Raw genomic sequence first — 16,301 nt, forward strand, 5'->3', positions numbered from 1 at the left:
CCTGTCAATCATCACTATTTCAAACAAAAGGCGGGCACAGACCCAATCTTTGATCTAAACCCATCCGCCACTCACCGCCATTATACGTATCCTGCACCACTCCCAATTTCCTCATATAGTACCACCACTCTTATCTCTGTATCCTGTCATATGCTTTCTCTGGATCCACAAAGAAACAATGCAGCTCCTTCACACCTTCTTTATACTTCTCTATCAACATTCTCAAAGCAAACAGTGCATCTGTTTGCATCTCTATCCTGGCATGAAACCGCACTGCTTGCTCACTGATCATCACCTCTGCACTACTCTTTCCCATAACTTCATGCTGTGGCTGATCAACTTTACGCCTCTGTAATATTACCACAGCTCTGCACATCACCATCAGTCTTGAAAATCACTTTTTCTCCTCTCCTCAGACACCCTGTTAGTTTCCCCAAAATAGCCTTACTGTGATTTATAGATTTCCCAATAAAAACCTAGTTTTTGCTCACCTCTTTTTTTCCTGCGGTCCCTGATGAGTTTCTGGGTGATCCTCCTCCAGCGCGGCTGAGAGCTCAGCAGCTTCAGTTTGGACACTATGGACAGGTCGTTGCTCACGGCGGGACGCAGCTCATTAAACAGGAAGCGCAGACGCTCGATGACAGGGGCACACACCTCCTTGTAAGAGCGTCCTTGTTCTTGATGGGTCTAAAATAAGTAGGACAAAGAAAATAAGCCCTGTTTCTCTTGGTTCCCTCCCCTTACAACAAATTACCTTCATAATATTATTATTATAATCAATGTGTATTTATTACAGCACACAAGTTAAAAGCAGGGATCGTACCTTGATTAAAGAACACTTTGCCTGGTAGACCATGCGGCACACGTCAATCACAGATTTAGGGAGGGACCTCTGTTTCCCTTGGTCCACACCAAAGGCACATTGACTGACAAGTGATAGAGCGATGTGACCTGCGACAGGAAGCGATATTACACTAAACTGGTGTACAAGTGTGGGTCATTACAGATGTGATGATTTTTCTTTGTTGGTTTATAAAGAAAAACTAATTGCATCTTAGCACACGTAACAATTATGAAAAACCCATTGCAAAGCTCAAGCGAGCCAAAATTGCATGCAGCCTGCCAGTTGCTAGGTTACCGAGGTCTTGATGTTTGAGCAGGCAGCAGAGCAGCAGGCGGCCGACTTCCTCCACAGGGTGTTCCAGGGGGAAGGTGATGGGCGTAATAAGATGGTACTGCTTACAGCAACGCTCTATTTGGCACAGGAAGTCCTAAAGTGTCACAAACCAAAAAAGAAAAGTGAAATTGTTTAGTTTCACGCCCACTGAGCGGCTATTCGTTTCAGTCCACACTCAAAGATTTAATGCTTGTACCTTTACAGTGTGGTCCTGAGTATTGTTGTCAGCGATGGCCTGCAGGAAAGGCTGAGCGTGGTCGCTGAGGGTTATTCTGCGGGAGTACATTTTGGCCTTATCTGGAGTGGTGGTACCCAGGGAGCTGCAGTGGTCTTCATCCTTCTCTTCATTGTAGTTGTAGTGGATCTGACTGGTCTGCAAGCCCCCAGAGAATATAGAGGACTGGAGCCACTCTGTGCAAAGAGATGAAAAAATGGTATTAAAATTTAAAACCAATGCTGAGTCTGGGTAAGAGCATCAACTGGATTAGAAAAAAAATCATTGAACCCACTGGCACATTCGATCTCCATGGGGGACAGGGGAGTGCTCTTGGCTAAGTAGGAGGCATGGAGACCCAGCAGCAACCCCAGGTTCCTCTCTGTGTCGATGAGTGGGGAGGACAGACTGCTGAGGTCTGGAGTGGTGACTGTCTCCTGGTTAGGCTGCAAATGATAAAACATTAAAATATAAAAAAAACTATAACCAATTACAAAGCAAGAAATGTCATGTGGAGAATGTATGCTTGGATAGTTGGTACCTCCATATACTGGCCAACACAGAAGGCCTGCATTGACTCCCTGGTGTCCTCAAACTGCAGGGCAGCTTCCAAAGCAACCACAGGGTCCTCTCCTGCAAACTGAGCTGTAAGTGGAGATATTTTATTACACCACAGAAGCACTAATATATCTTTAAGTCCAATTTATTCTGACTAATACAATGTATTTCTCTCCAACTAATATCTTTTTACCCTTACCCAGTATACTGTTTCCTGTTAGTGACTGGGACTGAGCCTGGAAGTCCTTGATGTCATAGACCTTTCCGTCAATGACAGTCCAGAAACCGCCGTCTTTGTTGTGATTCTCCAGGTCAGCTTTGCGGATGAGGGACACTTCTTCGTTGTTCTTGGAGCTTTGTCCTGTGAAGAAGGATCCTGCCACAGCAGAAAAGGAGCTAGTTACATTCTAATTTTAAAACTTTCTCCCTTATATTTACAATCTTGATACTAATAAATCCTCTTCAATGACATTTTAACACGAAACTGGTGTTATACCCATAATACCCGGCCAGGCCAGGTCTTCATTATCGTCCCTCTCGTGACCTGGAGCCAGGTGATTAAATCGGTCTACATGCTCCAGGAGTCCAGCCAGGAGAGGGATGGAACCTGTCTCCTGCATCAGACCGGCGTCAATGGTGAGGAGGAGGACAATGGACACCACCAACTCAGGCAGGAGCACTCCTACAAGAGAAAAGACCTCAAATCATTCACAACTCATGATGCATATACACACACTCAGTAACTTTTAAGAGAGGGAGTTACCGGTTAGATCTCCTTCAATAACACGAGACACTTCAGCAAAGTGGCGGCGACCGGTAGAAGCAATACTTGTTGCCACTGGGAGGATGTCTCCGATATGAGTGCACAGCAGGGCGATGTACTTCTTCAACAGGGAACCGACACCCAGGAGCTCAGGATCTACAAAACAACAGACAACGCTGCCCATTTAGAACTCATTTTCAAACTTGATCTCTACTCACTCCGATCTGGAAGACTAGAAAGGTCATTTCAAAAAGCTGAAATACACAACTTACTGTATCCGTTGACATTCTCTGTGCCGTTAACACCGAGGTAGAGCTTGCTAACCAGCAGCCTCTGGAAACGCAGAAGCAGATCCAGCGACGCAGAGCGCTCCTTGCTTACGTGCTCTGCCTCTAGATAGTTGGAGATACGCCGAGCTACGTCCTTCAGCCTTGCGATGGTCTGGGACGCGATATTCCTGCAGAAATCAAACTGATGTAAATCGGCACCAAGCTACTCATTCGCTCTGTATCTGTGGCATGACCCAGGCAAAGCACACGTACCTCAAAAGCTGCTGCACAAGTTGCACCAGAGGCAGGATTTGTTTCCCCGCTGACTCGTAGATGCCCGTGTTGATGAGGTCTTTGTCCAGCATGGCGCGACAGCGGTGCATGGTGGACGCGTTGGCTTCTTGTTCGTCTATCTCCTTCTCTTTCTGAGCCTCCTTTTTGGCTTCAATATCCTGTCATGAAAAAAAACAAACAAAGTGTGACCTCCTTAACCAGTGAGCAGGGTTATGCCAAGAGTTCAAGGATGCGGATACCATTAACAATCTAAAATTCTGCATTAGTTATCCTAATAGTACAATTAATTATGATTTAAATTGTCCAGAAGAAATCAAATTGATCAAAAAAAGGTTATCTAAAGTTTCAGGTCAGTTCTAGGAGAAGTTCATTCTCCAAGTCTGAAGTAATTTAACAGAGCCAGAAAAAAACTGCCTTGTGACAAGTGAAAAGATCTTATATCTTGATAATTTGAGACTCCAAAGATAATTTTATCGTTTTGTTACACAAACAGACGAGGCAGTTATGAATACATTACATAAGAGATGAGAGTAGAGTAGTGACTCATGCGTTTAAACACTGACCTGTATCTCAGCAGTAATGGCTGCATTCAGTGCAGATTCCAAACCTCCATCAGCCATTAAGCTGCTGACCAAAAGGTCGATCATAAAGCGACGTCCGGGGCTCACACTCATCTCATTTCCGGATGCTGGGAGAGAAAAAAATTAAAAAATTCAAACCTATCTCCCTGGTCCAAACCATGTTGACAGTTCTTTCAAAAAGGATTTAATGGAATATAAAGCGTCCATTATTGCATTTAATCAGTGTGAGCAGATTTTTCACTCACCAGCATTAGGCAAAAGTGAGGATAACGCCCTCGCCCTTTCCTCAGCGGTGGGCAGCAGCACTGACCAGCCACTTTGGAGGACAGCCTGAGCAGCTGCTTGGACAGTGTTGAGCACCCCGGCATTGCTGGCTAGCACGACAATGGTTTGTTTGAGGTTGTTGAGCAGGACGCTGCCGAGCCCCAATCCCAGCTCCTCTGGATCCATCTGATTACTGATGGCTGCATGGAGCTGAAGACACATTCAGTGGAGAAGGTTTTAGAGCTGTTCAATTCATCTTCTCATTGTAATGTTAAACTAGGCATAAGAGAAAGTCTGGAGATTCTTGGATCATAAATAAGTGCCACATCTGCAATAAAAACATCTGTTGACAGACTGCTGCCTACCTGGAGCCTGAGCAGGTTGAGCGTGGCGACGACCATACACTCCTTCTCCTGTGGAGGAGGCCAGTCTGAGCTGCCGTCCATGCCGTCGCTGACCTGCCTCAAGAGCAGGTCCAGCTGCTCAAAGGTCACGGGACACACGTCCACAACGAAGGGCACGCGCTGTCCGACGGACCACTCTGAGCAGGAGGACCAGGCAAAGCTCTGAAAACAAATAAAGTTAGTTAAATCTATGTTTGATCATTAAGAGAATTTTAAAATCATGACAGTTCTGTAAACTACCTGTCCTGGACCGCAGGAGATCCCCACTATGTGTTTGGAGTTGAACCCTGGGAGTGCTTTAGGCTGCTTCTTGTTAGAAAAGAGGGTATCAAAGTGTTGTAGCTTATCATTACTGCCCCAGCTGTGCACCTCTCCGTCGTCAGTGAGGGCTAAGCAGTGTGTCGACCCCACAGCCACATCCACGACTTTCTTCCCTGTTTCTTAATAAAAACAGAAAGAGATCAGATTTTGTATTCTAAAAGCTTCTGAGGATTTATCTTCACATATTCCACTCACCCTGTAGACTGTCGAGCAGCTTGGGGTAGCGGACGTGCTCGTCAGTGCCGTGACCCAGTCGTTGATTGTCTCCCTTTCCCCAAGTGTATACTTGGCCGTCTTTGGTAAGGGCCACTGAAAACTGGCTGCCACAGCACACCTTCACTATGTCCAGATCCTGCAGTTTCTCCACCAGTTTGGGGGTCTTGCAGCCATCGCTGCCTCCTCTGCCCAGTTTTCCATAGTCTCCGTCCCCCCAGGACCACACCTGACCTGTAGCGCCACAGACAAGATGAATAAAAATGCAGATTTGGCTTCTTTGGACAGAATTCGAGCCAAATAAAAAAAATATCTTACCATTGTTCTTACCATTTTCTGTCACAGCTAGCGTCTGTGCATCACCACTCCCGCACGCCACATCCATCACCTTTAGTCCTTTTAGCGCCGTCACCAGCATGGGTGTAGTCTGATCCTCACTAGAGCCTAAAAAACACAGTCAGAAGATATTTTATTTTCAGAGATAAAGCAGCCATAGATGAGACTATGTCTGGCAGTTTTAAAGCAGATGGAGCTTACCGTGGCCCAGGCGACCATAGTTCCCTCTACCCCACGTGTAGAGCTCGCCGTCAGCTGTGATCGCAGCGCTGTACGTGCTCCCACAAGCAATGTGCACCACATTCTTTCCTGTCTGTTTCCCATTGAAGGCTGCAATTATTGTAGGCTCTTCTAGATATCTGAAATCAAGAAAAAAATAGGATGGATAATGACTAAAATTAAATTTTCTGATCACGAAGAAAATGAATAATTTATGTTTTAAGCAGTCTTTTAGGAAATATTAATACCACTGATTCAGTTTAAAGGAATTTGTTGAGGTTGGATGTTTCCATCTCTGCTTAAAATGTAGGCAGCTAAAGATCTGTGGTGTATTAGCATAACAAATTAATAGGAATGTCAGCGATTTGAGAAATAATCAGGGAATATTTCAGATCAATCATTTCATTCAAATAGATTTCCAAAAATTAGATTTTGTGTCCCAAAGTCCTTCCAATTTGAAAGCACCATAATTTCCAGGTACCTTCGTATTTTATATTATGACACAATGCCAAAACACCACACTGGGTGGCCGTTAAGGAAAATGAATATCAGCTCGAATCCAGTTACTTACGTAGTGTCTCCATGTCCGAGGCGGCCACCATCGCCACAGCCCCACGAGAACACTTCCCCGTTGGACGACAAGGCCAAATAGTGCTGCCCATCTGGATGAGCTGCGAGCTTCATAATCTTTCTAGAGCTCAGGCCGTGGATTAGCATGGGAGCCTGTAACAAAATAATGCAGTGGATCAATTTACAGCGAGAGAGGAACTTCTATTCTCTCTTCTTTTTTTTTTTTAGATTAATTATAAACAGAAACATTGTATGACAGCACTGACCAGGGTTGTGCTCTTGTAGTTCTGGGTATAAACAGCACCACTGCTGGACAGAATGAGAAAGCCCTTTTCTGAACAGACTATTTGTGAGACTCCAAGGCTTGACAGGGCTTTACACTGAATGGGTCCATTAACATTGGCATAGAGCTTCCAGCCCAGCAAGCCCCAGGCAATCACCTCCTGCAGGGTTCCCTAAAACAAAAAAAGATGGACATGTTGACTTCTCACATTTCTTTAACAACTTGCCAAGTTTTTCTAATGGAGGAATTACATTTGTGTGGCTAACTGGCATGAGCGTTGGAAAACAAATTCTGACTTCCAAGTAGCTTTATTAGCCTATAAAAAAAGAAAAAAAAAAGAGTTGTCACCTTGTGTGATGTCGGGGAGTTGCAGTGTGGGGGGCTGCAGGGAGAGGCCAGGCGGTCGAGGTGAGCCATGATTACCACGGCCGTTTGCCGAAGGTCGATGGCCAAGTCGTTATCCTGAGGCAAGGTCAGGTAGCGCAGGAAGCTCTCGTTTGGACTGAGAGGACCTGCTAGAATCTGGAAATCACAAAATCAGCCACAAAGCACTTATTAGCTTGCCTCTTAATCAGGAGTATGAGAACAGTGGTATTTTAAGGCATGTGTTTCCGAGCAACACACAAGGCAACAGATCATCACTGGTCAGATCTTCATCTTCAAATTATATTAAGTTAAATTGCTCCATTTCTCACATTTCCTACTCATATGGGTGTGTAACTGAATCATTGCTATCTCTGGTAAAAGGGAATGTTCACCTCTGCTTCCTCTTCGGGGATGGGCTCTTCCTTACTGCTGTGTATGTTTTGAAAGCGTTGCAGGAGGGGCAGCAGAGGAGCGCTGGTGCCCTGCGTGGAGCGTTCGTTGTCCATCTCTCTGGTGCCGCTTTCCCACAGGCGCAGCAGCAGCAGAACGGCGGACAGCAACTGACTGGAGAGACAAAAAAATGACGTAAAGATAGAGTGATCGGTGGGGGAAGTGGTGCATTTTAACTGAGCAAATAAGCATTTTTTTTAAAGGGTATCCGGGTACCTGAGCGTTCCCCTCTGCACAGCCAACTCTAGCAGGATGGCCAGGGCTAAATGCTGGTCCTGAAGAGGAATGTTGCCTTTGGTGCTGGCGTTTCCATGTACATCACTGTGTCCAGAGGGAGACAAAGATTTAGGAAAGACACATGATTATCCATCTCAATATATCTTGTAATGTTTAAAAGGTAGAAACTGATCAGTAAGCGACAAACCTGAGGAACTTGGTGGCCCTCTCGACGACCTCGAGCCACACTGATGACACAGTTCCCTCGTCGAACAGCGTGGCCTCTGGCAGAGCCCGCAGAGCATCCAGAGACTCCTGGAGGAGCTCGCTGCAGAGATCCGCATCATCTCCTGTAGAAAAAAACAACTTGTTTTATGAAAGGAACTGCAGTGGCTACAGTATATTACACAGAGGGTATGAAGAATATACAGTTTATGGGTAGCTCAGCCCAGCAGTTAAACAATTGGAGGTTTGTGCTATTTTATTTTACAATATATTCAGTTTTCCTACATTTAAAATGATAAACTGTAATGCACATAAACATATACAGACACTTAGAATAATACATTAACCACAATCTTGCCTAACACAGACTTCCCTTACTAACAAAACACCAAAAATAGTCAGCAAATGTGATCAAAGACCTATTTTTACATTAGATATTGATTCTGACGTGATGACCTGATGAATATGAGCCCTGGTCTCAACCTTGGATGCGCTTAACAGACTATAACCTTCAATCCACAAGCTTAACTAGTAAACCAATCAGACTGAACGTTCCAGGTCCTGGCCTTTGAAGGACCTGCCACAACAATATAAAGTTCTATCATAACTAGGATTCGTTCAGCAGGTGGCGAGTGAAAGAACACACTGTTTCACTTTTCACTTCTGCTTTCTTGCAGTGTATTCCAGGAACACGGCTAGAATGAGGATGAGAGGCTTAACTCTCTCTGTGTGTGAGTGTGTGTGAGTGTGTGTGTGAGTGTGTGAGTGTGTGAGTGTGTGAGTGTGTGAGTGTGTGTGTGTGTGTGTGTGTGTGTGTGTGTGTGTGTGTGTGTGTGTGTGTGTGTGTGTGTGTGTGTGTGTGCGCTGCTCATGTTACAAGAAAGCTACAGAGAAGAGGCCAGCTCTTTATTCCCACCCAGTCCCTGTGGACGGGCAGCTCGCTCTCAAGCTTAAATCACTGAACATAACACAGAGAGCAGTTTTTACTTGCAAAACTAAAAATAAAAAAAACTTTTAAGTGCACTGGATTGCTTTGTATTGTATTGAAGTTCAATCCATCCTCATTTACAAAAATCAGGGGAACTGTGTTAAAATCATCTTTTAATACAATGCAGGCTGTCAGAACCACATATTTTGCATTCCCAAAGTCAGGATTTATTGTTGTGTTACTGGTATTCTGCATTGATTTAGACCACAAGGTTGTTTCAATGAACAAGAAAGACATGGAATGCTTACAGATGAGAAATAATAGCAGTTTTTTTCTACATTGTTTACAATGTATTGTTTTAATGTTGCTGTATATCCTTCTAGACAAACTCTGCTAGTTATTTGTTTGATTTGACATTTTCTGTCATTACTGTGTTTTTTTTTAAAAATCATATAGCCTGTATGAATGTGAAATCATTGCTGTAAAAGAGCTTAATGCTCAGCCAATATTCCCTGAATAAACAATGGCTAGAAATACATTTTTCGTAGATTAATCAATAATGAAAATAATCATTAGCTGCAACCCCATTATAGGTAACAGACTGTTGTTATAGCTACAAATTACAAAACTGGGCAGCTGAATGTTATTTTAAAAGTGAGAGGAGATTCGAGGGTAGTTCAAAATTCATCTATCTATAGTGGGGACTTTTATATTTTAGTGGTGCTGATCAAGTGTCAGACTCAACCCAGTCATCTTTAATTTTGGGAATATCTTCTCCCAAAGTAGCAGGAATGTTACCAACGAGTCTCCCTCATCCCAAACACTCATGCAATAATTCATCCGGACACTGCAGGGCTAAGGCTAAAAACATAGCATTACAAAATGCATTGGGCTTGTTTACTTTGTTACTTTACTTGTACCATGGTGCAACACATGCATCACCAGCTGTTGAGCACGGCTCCATTACCATGACAGCAGCCATCATCACCACTGCTAAAGGGGAAAAACGTGTCTACTGTTAGTATTCCTGGACGTTCTTACCTGACCTCCAGGCCCGACGCAGGAAAGCAAAGGCGAATGAGAGAGCTGCTCTGGAGCCTACTCTGGCCAGACCTTCTACACCTTTGCTGGTTGGACGAGGGCTGAAATAACAAAATCAAACAACTCCATGTCATTTTCTCAGTGATACTCACAATAAAATATATTTAATGCCACAGAGTAAACTGTGTTGCTCAGTGTATAGGGTTTTGTGTAAGGGAGTACCAAAAAAGAGCCAAGTTGTGTGTGTTTGCTGGTTGGTTTGTTCATGAAGTTTGTTTGCAAATGATCATCATTCCCTTTAAAATGCCATTGAACACACACACTGCAGCAGGGTTAGCATGTTTTTGGGGTTACGAACAGGGTGTGCTGACTTGGAAAACAAGTTAAAAACACAGCAAAAGATAATCATGCATTCCTGATATGAAACTGAAGAAATTACTTAAGAAAGTACTTAAGAAGAAAAAGTATACAAGAAAAAGTTTGGAACACAAATACAAAGTATAGTAGATTACAAGCAAGTCGTTGCTGTAGGGCAGAAACCTCGTACATCCATATTTTGTCATTTTTATTCTTTTTCATAAATCAATGCTATTGGCCACCCTTTACATCTGTCTGTAAAACTGTTGGTTTCACAAATATTGAATCAATTTACAGTGTTAAAAAGAGCTTGTGACTTAACCGTGTTACTCCATTGGATCAATTGGATTGGAACGAAGTGCAACATAGGCTATGCAATGTTTGAAATGCATATTTGTGTGCGCTTTAGAGTCCTACTTAAGGAAAGCTGTGTGAATTCATACACTGAGCTGTAGGGTTTAACCGAGACAAGCATGAACAATCAATGTCAGTGGGCTGTAAACACCAGGGAGAAACAGTTCAGTCCTTTGCACTTTGTAACGCTACTTGCTGAATCTATAGATTGATAAGTTATCTCGTTCAGTGGCCTGTCAGTAAACAACTTAAGTAACAATCACTGGCCAGTATCCCTCCATTCGTTCTCTATCTGTTTATCCTGTGTAGTGTTGTGAGGGGTTGAAGTCTGTCACAGGACTCACCACATGCACACTCACATTCATACTTCCAATTCACCTCACCCCGGAACTGTGGGAAAAACCCACCCACAGGAGACATATACAAAAATAGAAAGATTAAGCACACGCCCAAAAGGGCTCAGCTGGACCATCAGATTTGAACCCTGGACCTTCTTCTTCTTCTAGCGCCACGCCAGCTTTAAATCATCTCTAGCTTTATCATTCTCACCTCTTATTGTCAGCAGCAGGCAGTGGGGGGCTGGGGGGCGTCTTCCAGCGGACCTTGTACTTCTCCTCCATCATGCTGTGGCTGAGAGAGATGAGGTAGCGCTCCAGGATGACGAGGCGCTGGCGCAGACGTTGGGCAGACAAGGTGCTTTTGGCCATCTGGCCCGACAGCTTCTGCTGGTCGTCGACCAGGACCATGAGACAGTCCTTCAACTCTGTCTCATCTGCACACACACACAAAGGGACGTGCAATTAAAACACCATCATCATAAATATAATGTAACTTATTTGTCGTTACAGATCATAATAATAACTTTATTTGTATAGCATATTTCATACAAGAAATGCAGCTCAAAGTGCTTTACAACAAAAGATTCACATTAAAAAGGGCCAAAAAGGAGCATACAGCAATGTTAAAAAGAGCAAAAGAAGAAAAAAGAATATCAGTAATATAAGATGGAAAAATAAAAATAGTCAATATTTTAAAATAGTAAAATTAGTACATAGTAAAGGTAATTAAAAAATAGAATAAATACAATATATAAAATCAAGTGGATACATTTTAAAAGAAGTTCAGTAGTGCTTCAGTGTGAAGAAGACTGTCAGCAAATGGTAATTACTACTATTATTACAGATTATTACTACTTGTAGATAAACTCTACAACAACATATTTAAACTTTATTCTGAGAGCAAACTTGTTTAAAATAAAAATATATCATGTCATTGTCTTCATGAGCAGACACACCAAATGCATTACTAATGTATTATTAAATATATGTATATCATTTATTTATATTTCAAGTTGTTCTTCTGCAGTTGTGAAACCAATTTCTGGCAGCAAAAGTCATCTTAAAATATATGTAAAGATGTATGTGCAGTTTATATTGTAACCAGGGCACAAAATCAACAATTTACCAGACAGAAGCCAAATGCTGGTGAATTAGCTTCACTGACCTGCCAAAAAAAATCATTGTAACTGGTAGCTGGTAAATGTGATCATTCACTAGTCATTTGGCTAGTGAACACAGTTTTAATAGGTCACCAGAACAAAAGCCACAGCACTTTGTGTGTCATTTCAGTACAATATGCAACTGGCTGGTAGATTTGCTTCACTGACTAGCCAAAAAAACAATGGTAATCTATGAGTGGCTGGTAAAATTTTAACATTTACTATCCATTAGATCAATGGACACAACAGTTAATTTGGCACCCTGATTTTAATAGGTCACCAGAAAAAGAGCCTCAGCACTTTGTGTGACCTTGCCAAAACAACGTTCACTGTCATTTTAGAAAATATTTCATACTACTCACAAAAACTCACATTTTGTGATTAAAAATACACAAAAAAAGCAGATGATACATGACAAACAATAACATGTAATGACTAAAAATCCTTTTTGCCATTCTACAAAGATACTGCTACTTTTTAATCATTTATGTTGCAATCTGCAATCTCAAACTGTCTTAAATTTTTAATATATAACCCTCAAGGTTCAGTGCATTTCTGTTTATCAATCAAAATAAACCACCAACAACGAAAATATCTATCTCAAGTTAATATATTTCATTTCATCATTACAATGACGCGTCATCATTACGTCACAGCTCTTTATTAAACTAACAAAGCTGTGTTCAAGAAAGCCTCAAAACAACTCCTTCAGCTTTACTTGTGGCCTTGACTGTTTCTTTTTTTAATGTGAAGAAAAAAAAAGTTTCCCTCTCTGGCTTTCATCACTGAAAATTGTCTTCATTATGTTGCTATACGGCAGCGCTGCAGGGAAGACAAGATGGGCCAAAATAGCAGGTCTGAAATCCACTTAAGCTTTATGTAAGCCAGACTGGCCTGAGGTTGTAGGAGCTGCGCTACAGTCAGCTGTGCACGGCTGTCAGGATAGATATGTATCCCGCTCAGACAAAGTCTCTCACTATTTATTATACATCACCCTCAGCTACAAACTAACTGCTACAGGAGAACTACCACATTCATGATGAGGGCTGATCAGTTCTTGATAAAAGAGCTAACATAAACAGGACAGGTAAAGAGAGAGAGGGGGGGACATAAAATACATCCACCGCAAGGAAGCAGAGTGAATCTGTCATGTGTCCCCTGCGGCAACCTGATTTTCAACACAATAGGTCGGGTCTGAGCCCTAACTGCTGACATCAACATGTTCCAGACATCGGACCACTCAATGGAAAAGCAGGAAGTGTGCTGTTTGAACTTTAAGCATCAATGACAGAGAGCTCATCTGTGAGGTGATCCAGTTACACTCGCTGTACAATCAGACCAGGCTCAGTCAATATATATATATATATATTCTTTTCTTTTTTTTTCTTTTTTAAGAAAATGAAAACTAAAGAGGAGAAGCCAATTAGCTACAAGCAAAAACCTACTTTTGCTAGGCATGGCCCCCCAGCAGGCCCCCCCACCCCCTCACACCAAAAGCTTATCTCCCACCACCATAACACCATCCTACCCAGCCCCACCCCCCGCCCCCCCCTTGCCAGTAAACATACTCAGCTCGGGTGAGAGACGTTACACCGCGCTGGATCAACATTATAACGCCTACCAAGATTACACTCCGGAGGGGTAAAAATAACCACTCAGACCTGCAGACTGCAAGTTGTCATTGCAGTTTCCACACATTGCTTGCCAAGCAGGACACACACACACACACCAGCGAGGCCTGACAGACGTGAAATTGATAAACAGAGAGGGCTGGCCATGTGTGGCGAGACGGCCCCGGTATCAACGTATCCCAAGCCGACATTTCGGTTGTTGTGTGTCGGCGCGGTGTTAATTAACCTACTCGGAAATCCAAAAGGCATAAAATAACAGATATAAGAAGTGAAATTAAGAGAAATGAGAGCCACAGCAGGAGAAGTAGCGGCCATGACGATATATAGTGTAGTAACTCAGGCGCTCTCACCTGGCTGCCGCCCCCAGTCCCAGGTCTCGATGATGGAGTGATGTACTGATGTCGACGTCTCCTCCTCCTCTTTCTTCTCTTTGTCATTGGGTTCATCCTTCTTTTGGGTTCCAAAGCAATCAGTGCAATCTTCTGAAAGAGCCAAAAAACATTAACGTTAACCTTCGTCTCCTCCTTCATGGCTCCTGAGTCATCCTTTAACAGTGTGTAGACACCTAGTATGTTATCCTAAATAAATGACAGTGCAGTGTAAATGCGGCTAAATGAAGGCGGCGATCTCACAGCGGCATACCTGGGTGAGCCGATTCTTCTCCGTTGAACGTTATCTCCTCATCTTTTACCATTTCGTTCCACATCTCGCTCAGTCCCTCCGGAGAGAATGCCCGCTGCCGGAAGAAGCAAGAAAGTCACTTATCAAATTTGAAATGTTCATATATTCCCATCATTCATGTGTTTGCTTTGTAAGTTCATCTGAATGTGTCACAGATGGGCTATTAACCCGTTATGAGGGCTTTATAATTGCAGCTAAAAACCAGGGGCTCAGATTGTTTTGGCGCTACAGTATCAGCTCAAAATGTCTCCTCACGCTGCTGCATTTTTAGATAATGATTTCAATGTGTGTGATGTTGCATGTATATCATTCCTCTTTAAATTCTTCCATCTGTTTCAAATGTCGAAAGAAATCTGTTGTGCAATCTTTATAACTCAACCAAGGAAATGAACCCCAACTAAAACTAATATCAATAGTAATTGATTAATAGAGACTTTAAAACAGCTGCATCATCTCTTAGTTTCCAAATGACTCAAGGACACATCTGTGATAAGGTTTGGCTCATCAGCGTAGTAGTAAACTATTGATGGGCAGCTTTGCTTTACTAAGAAACACACACACAGATGGAAAGTTAACTCTTGCTTTCAGGGGATCAAATGTCTCAAATGTCAAAAACATGTTAGCTCACAGAGGACACCAGAGCAGACACACAACACTACAATTATAAAGCCTTTAACACTGGAGAGAGATCTAACCATGAGAAAACTTGACACCCTTCTCCAGTCTTAGTCGTGCTTTGAATGTCAGTAAAAACAATTTTCAGGTTCATGGTGAGTCCACACAGGCTTCAATTTAGGAAGGAGAAGCTATTTTGTAATATGAGACAGCAGAGTCAGATTTTCGTATATCAATCTTCTTTAAATCCATCCTATATTGACATGCTTTATAATTACTACCAACACATGGCTGTTTTCACAACATAGATCTTTAAATAAAAAGTAAAAGTTCTCTGTATTTACTGTGTTATTATAGGTTATGCCTCTTTTCACAAGCACACATGGAAAATAATAATCATCTGTGCAAAAGGCTTGATACAGTTTGCAGGCTAGTGCTTTTAGAAATGCCTGAGAAAATCTGATGTGTCAACAAATGTAGCGCCTTTAGCTCATCTTTATGTTTGACTCTGATCAGGTTATAATAGCAGAATTATGGATGTTTATGCTGATTAGTTCTGAGACAGTGAAAGGTATGACTCAGTAAATCGCTTCAGAAAAGAAGAATCTATTCAACATTCATCAGAGAGACATCAACATTTAAAGGCTTTACAGTAGTCTTACGTGACTGAGCCCACACAATATCATGCTGTCCTCTTAATCTGTAAAACCATATATTTTAAAGAGACCCCCCCACCCCTTCACTTGGGTACATGTACCTGTAAGTCTATCTTCAGCCATTTGTCATGAAATCTCAGCTGAGCATCGAGGGTAAAAGATGGAGAAGGCATCTTCCCCTCTCCTCTCCTGGCTGCAAACGCAGCCAACCTGCAAGATGAAGAGATGAACAGCTGTGTTACTAATACAAGTCAAACTTACAAAGTCACTGTTAGGAATAGGAATTATAGTAAGATGATTATATATCAAACTACTAGTGTGAGGTCGGGTAACATCAGCATGCACTTATCACGGCAGGTTTTCGCTTTGCTTTGAATTGCCCGCAAATGTCAACATCTATAAATTTGACAATGGACGCTTATACTAACAAAACCTCAAACTAGTGAACTACTTGACTTTCACTATCAGAGTAAACCGCAGTCAACTGATATTAGAAACCAAATGTAAACAAAACATTAGCCCACCGTTAATATCTTCAGCACAGGACTGAACCACTCCCAAAATTCAATGACAGGTGTGTGATACAGAAGCTGACATTACTCTGCAACTGTTACATCGAAATGTTGCTGCTTTTCACCATGAATGTTTCAGGTAAAGTTACCCAAATTGCTTTATCATAAGCTGGGTAAGCTATTTCAGTGATACGCCTGAATATGCCTATATCTATAAGTTATTACATTCAGTATTATGACTTCATTTACATATACAAGGCTCAGGTTTAGGGCCAGAGATGTATCCTTTACTGTAACGTTAAATG

The 16,301-nt window shown here is 42.3% G+C and overlaps 1 protein-coding gene across 9 annotated transcripts in view; it reads right to left on the reverse strand.

Moving 5' to 3' along the window:
* herc2 (HECT and RLD domain containing E3 ubiquitin protein ligase 2) overlaps nt 1–16,301 on the reverse strand; it is a 44,418-nt gene that overhangs the window by 27,723 nt on the left and 394 nt on the right. For 3 of the 9 annotated variants that reach the window (XM_062423471.1, XM_062423470.1, XM_062423468.1), the window contains exons 2-30: nt 15,586–15,694; nt 14,175–14,268; nt 13,883–14,014; nt 10,953–11,175; nt 9,693–9,793; nt 7,707–7,848; nt 7,499–7,603; nt 7,225–7,396; nt 6,815–6,988; nt 6,450–6,638; nt 6,185–6,336; nt 5,596–5,753; nt 5,389–5,502; nt 5,041–5,292; nt 4,765–4,958; nt 4,486–4,686; nt 4,102–4,330; nt 3,839–3,963; nt 3,255–3,433; nt 2,985–3,169; nt 2,713–2,868; nt 2,446–2,631; nt 2,149–2,325; nt 1,933–2,036; nt 1,687–1,837; nt 1,374–1,588; nt 1,139–1,271; nt 824–951; nt 492–687 (exon numbers count right to left, since the gene is read on the reverse strand). In XM_062423471.1, the coding sequence (XP_062279455.1) occupies nt 492–687; nt 824–951; nt 1,139–1,271; nt 1,374–1,588; nt 1,687–1,837; nt 1,933–2,036; nt 2,149–2,325; nt 2,446–2,631; nt 2,713–2,868; nt 2,985–3,169; nt 3,255–3,433; nt 3,839–3,963; nt 4,102–4,330; nt 4,486–4,686; nt 4,765–4,958; nt 5,041–5,292; nt 5,389–5,502; nt 5,596–5,753; nt 6,185–6,336; nt 6,450–6,638; nt 6,815–6,988; nt 7,225–7,396; nt 7,499–7,603; nt 7,707–7,848; nt 9,693–9,793; nt 10,953–11,175; nt 13,883–14,014; nt 14,175–14,268; nt 15,586–15,657 (4,639 nt within the window). In that variant the 5' untranslated portion in view covers nt 15,658–15,694. Of the gene's footprint in view, nt 1–491; nt 688–823; nt 952–1,138; nt 1,272–1,373; nt 1,589–1,686; nt 1,838–1,932; nt 2,037–2,148; nt 2,326–2,445; nt 2,632–2,712; nt 2,869–2,984; nt 3,170–3,254; nt 3,434–3,838; nt 3,964–4,101; nt 4,331–4,485; nt 4,687–4,764; nt 4,965–5,040; nt 5,293–5,376; nt 5,503–5,595; nt 5,754–6,184; nt 6,337–6,449; nt 6,639–6,814; nt 6,989–7,224; nt 7,397–7,498; nt 7,604–7,706; nt 7,849–9,692; nt 9,794–10,952; nt 11,176–13,882; nt 14,015–14,174; nt 14,269–15,585; nt 15,695–16,301 lie in introns of all 9 variants that reach the window. The other 6 variants (XM_062423464.1, XM_062423469.1, XM_062423463.1 and 3 more) reach the window with 4 other exon arrangements.

Source organism: Scomber scombrus, chromosome 8 (assembly GCF_963691925.1).
Source record: "Scomber scombrus chromosome 8, fScoSco1.1, whole genome shotgun sequence".
NCBI classification, from domain to species: domain Eukaryota; kingdom Metazoa; phylum Chordata; class Actinopteri; order Scombriformes; family Scombridae; genus Scomber; species Scomber scombrus.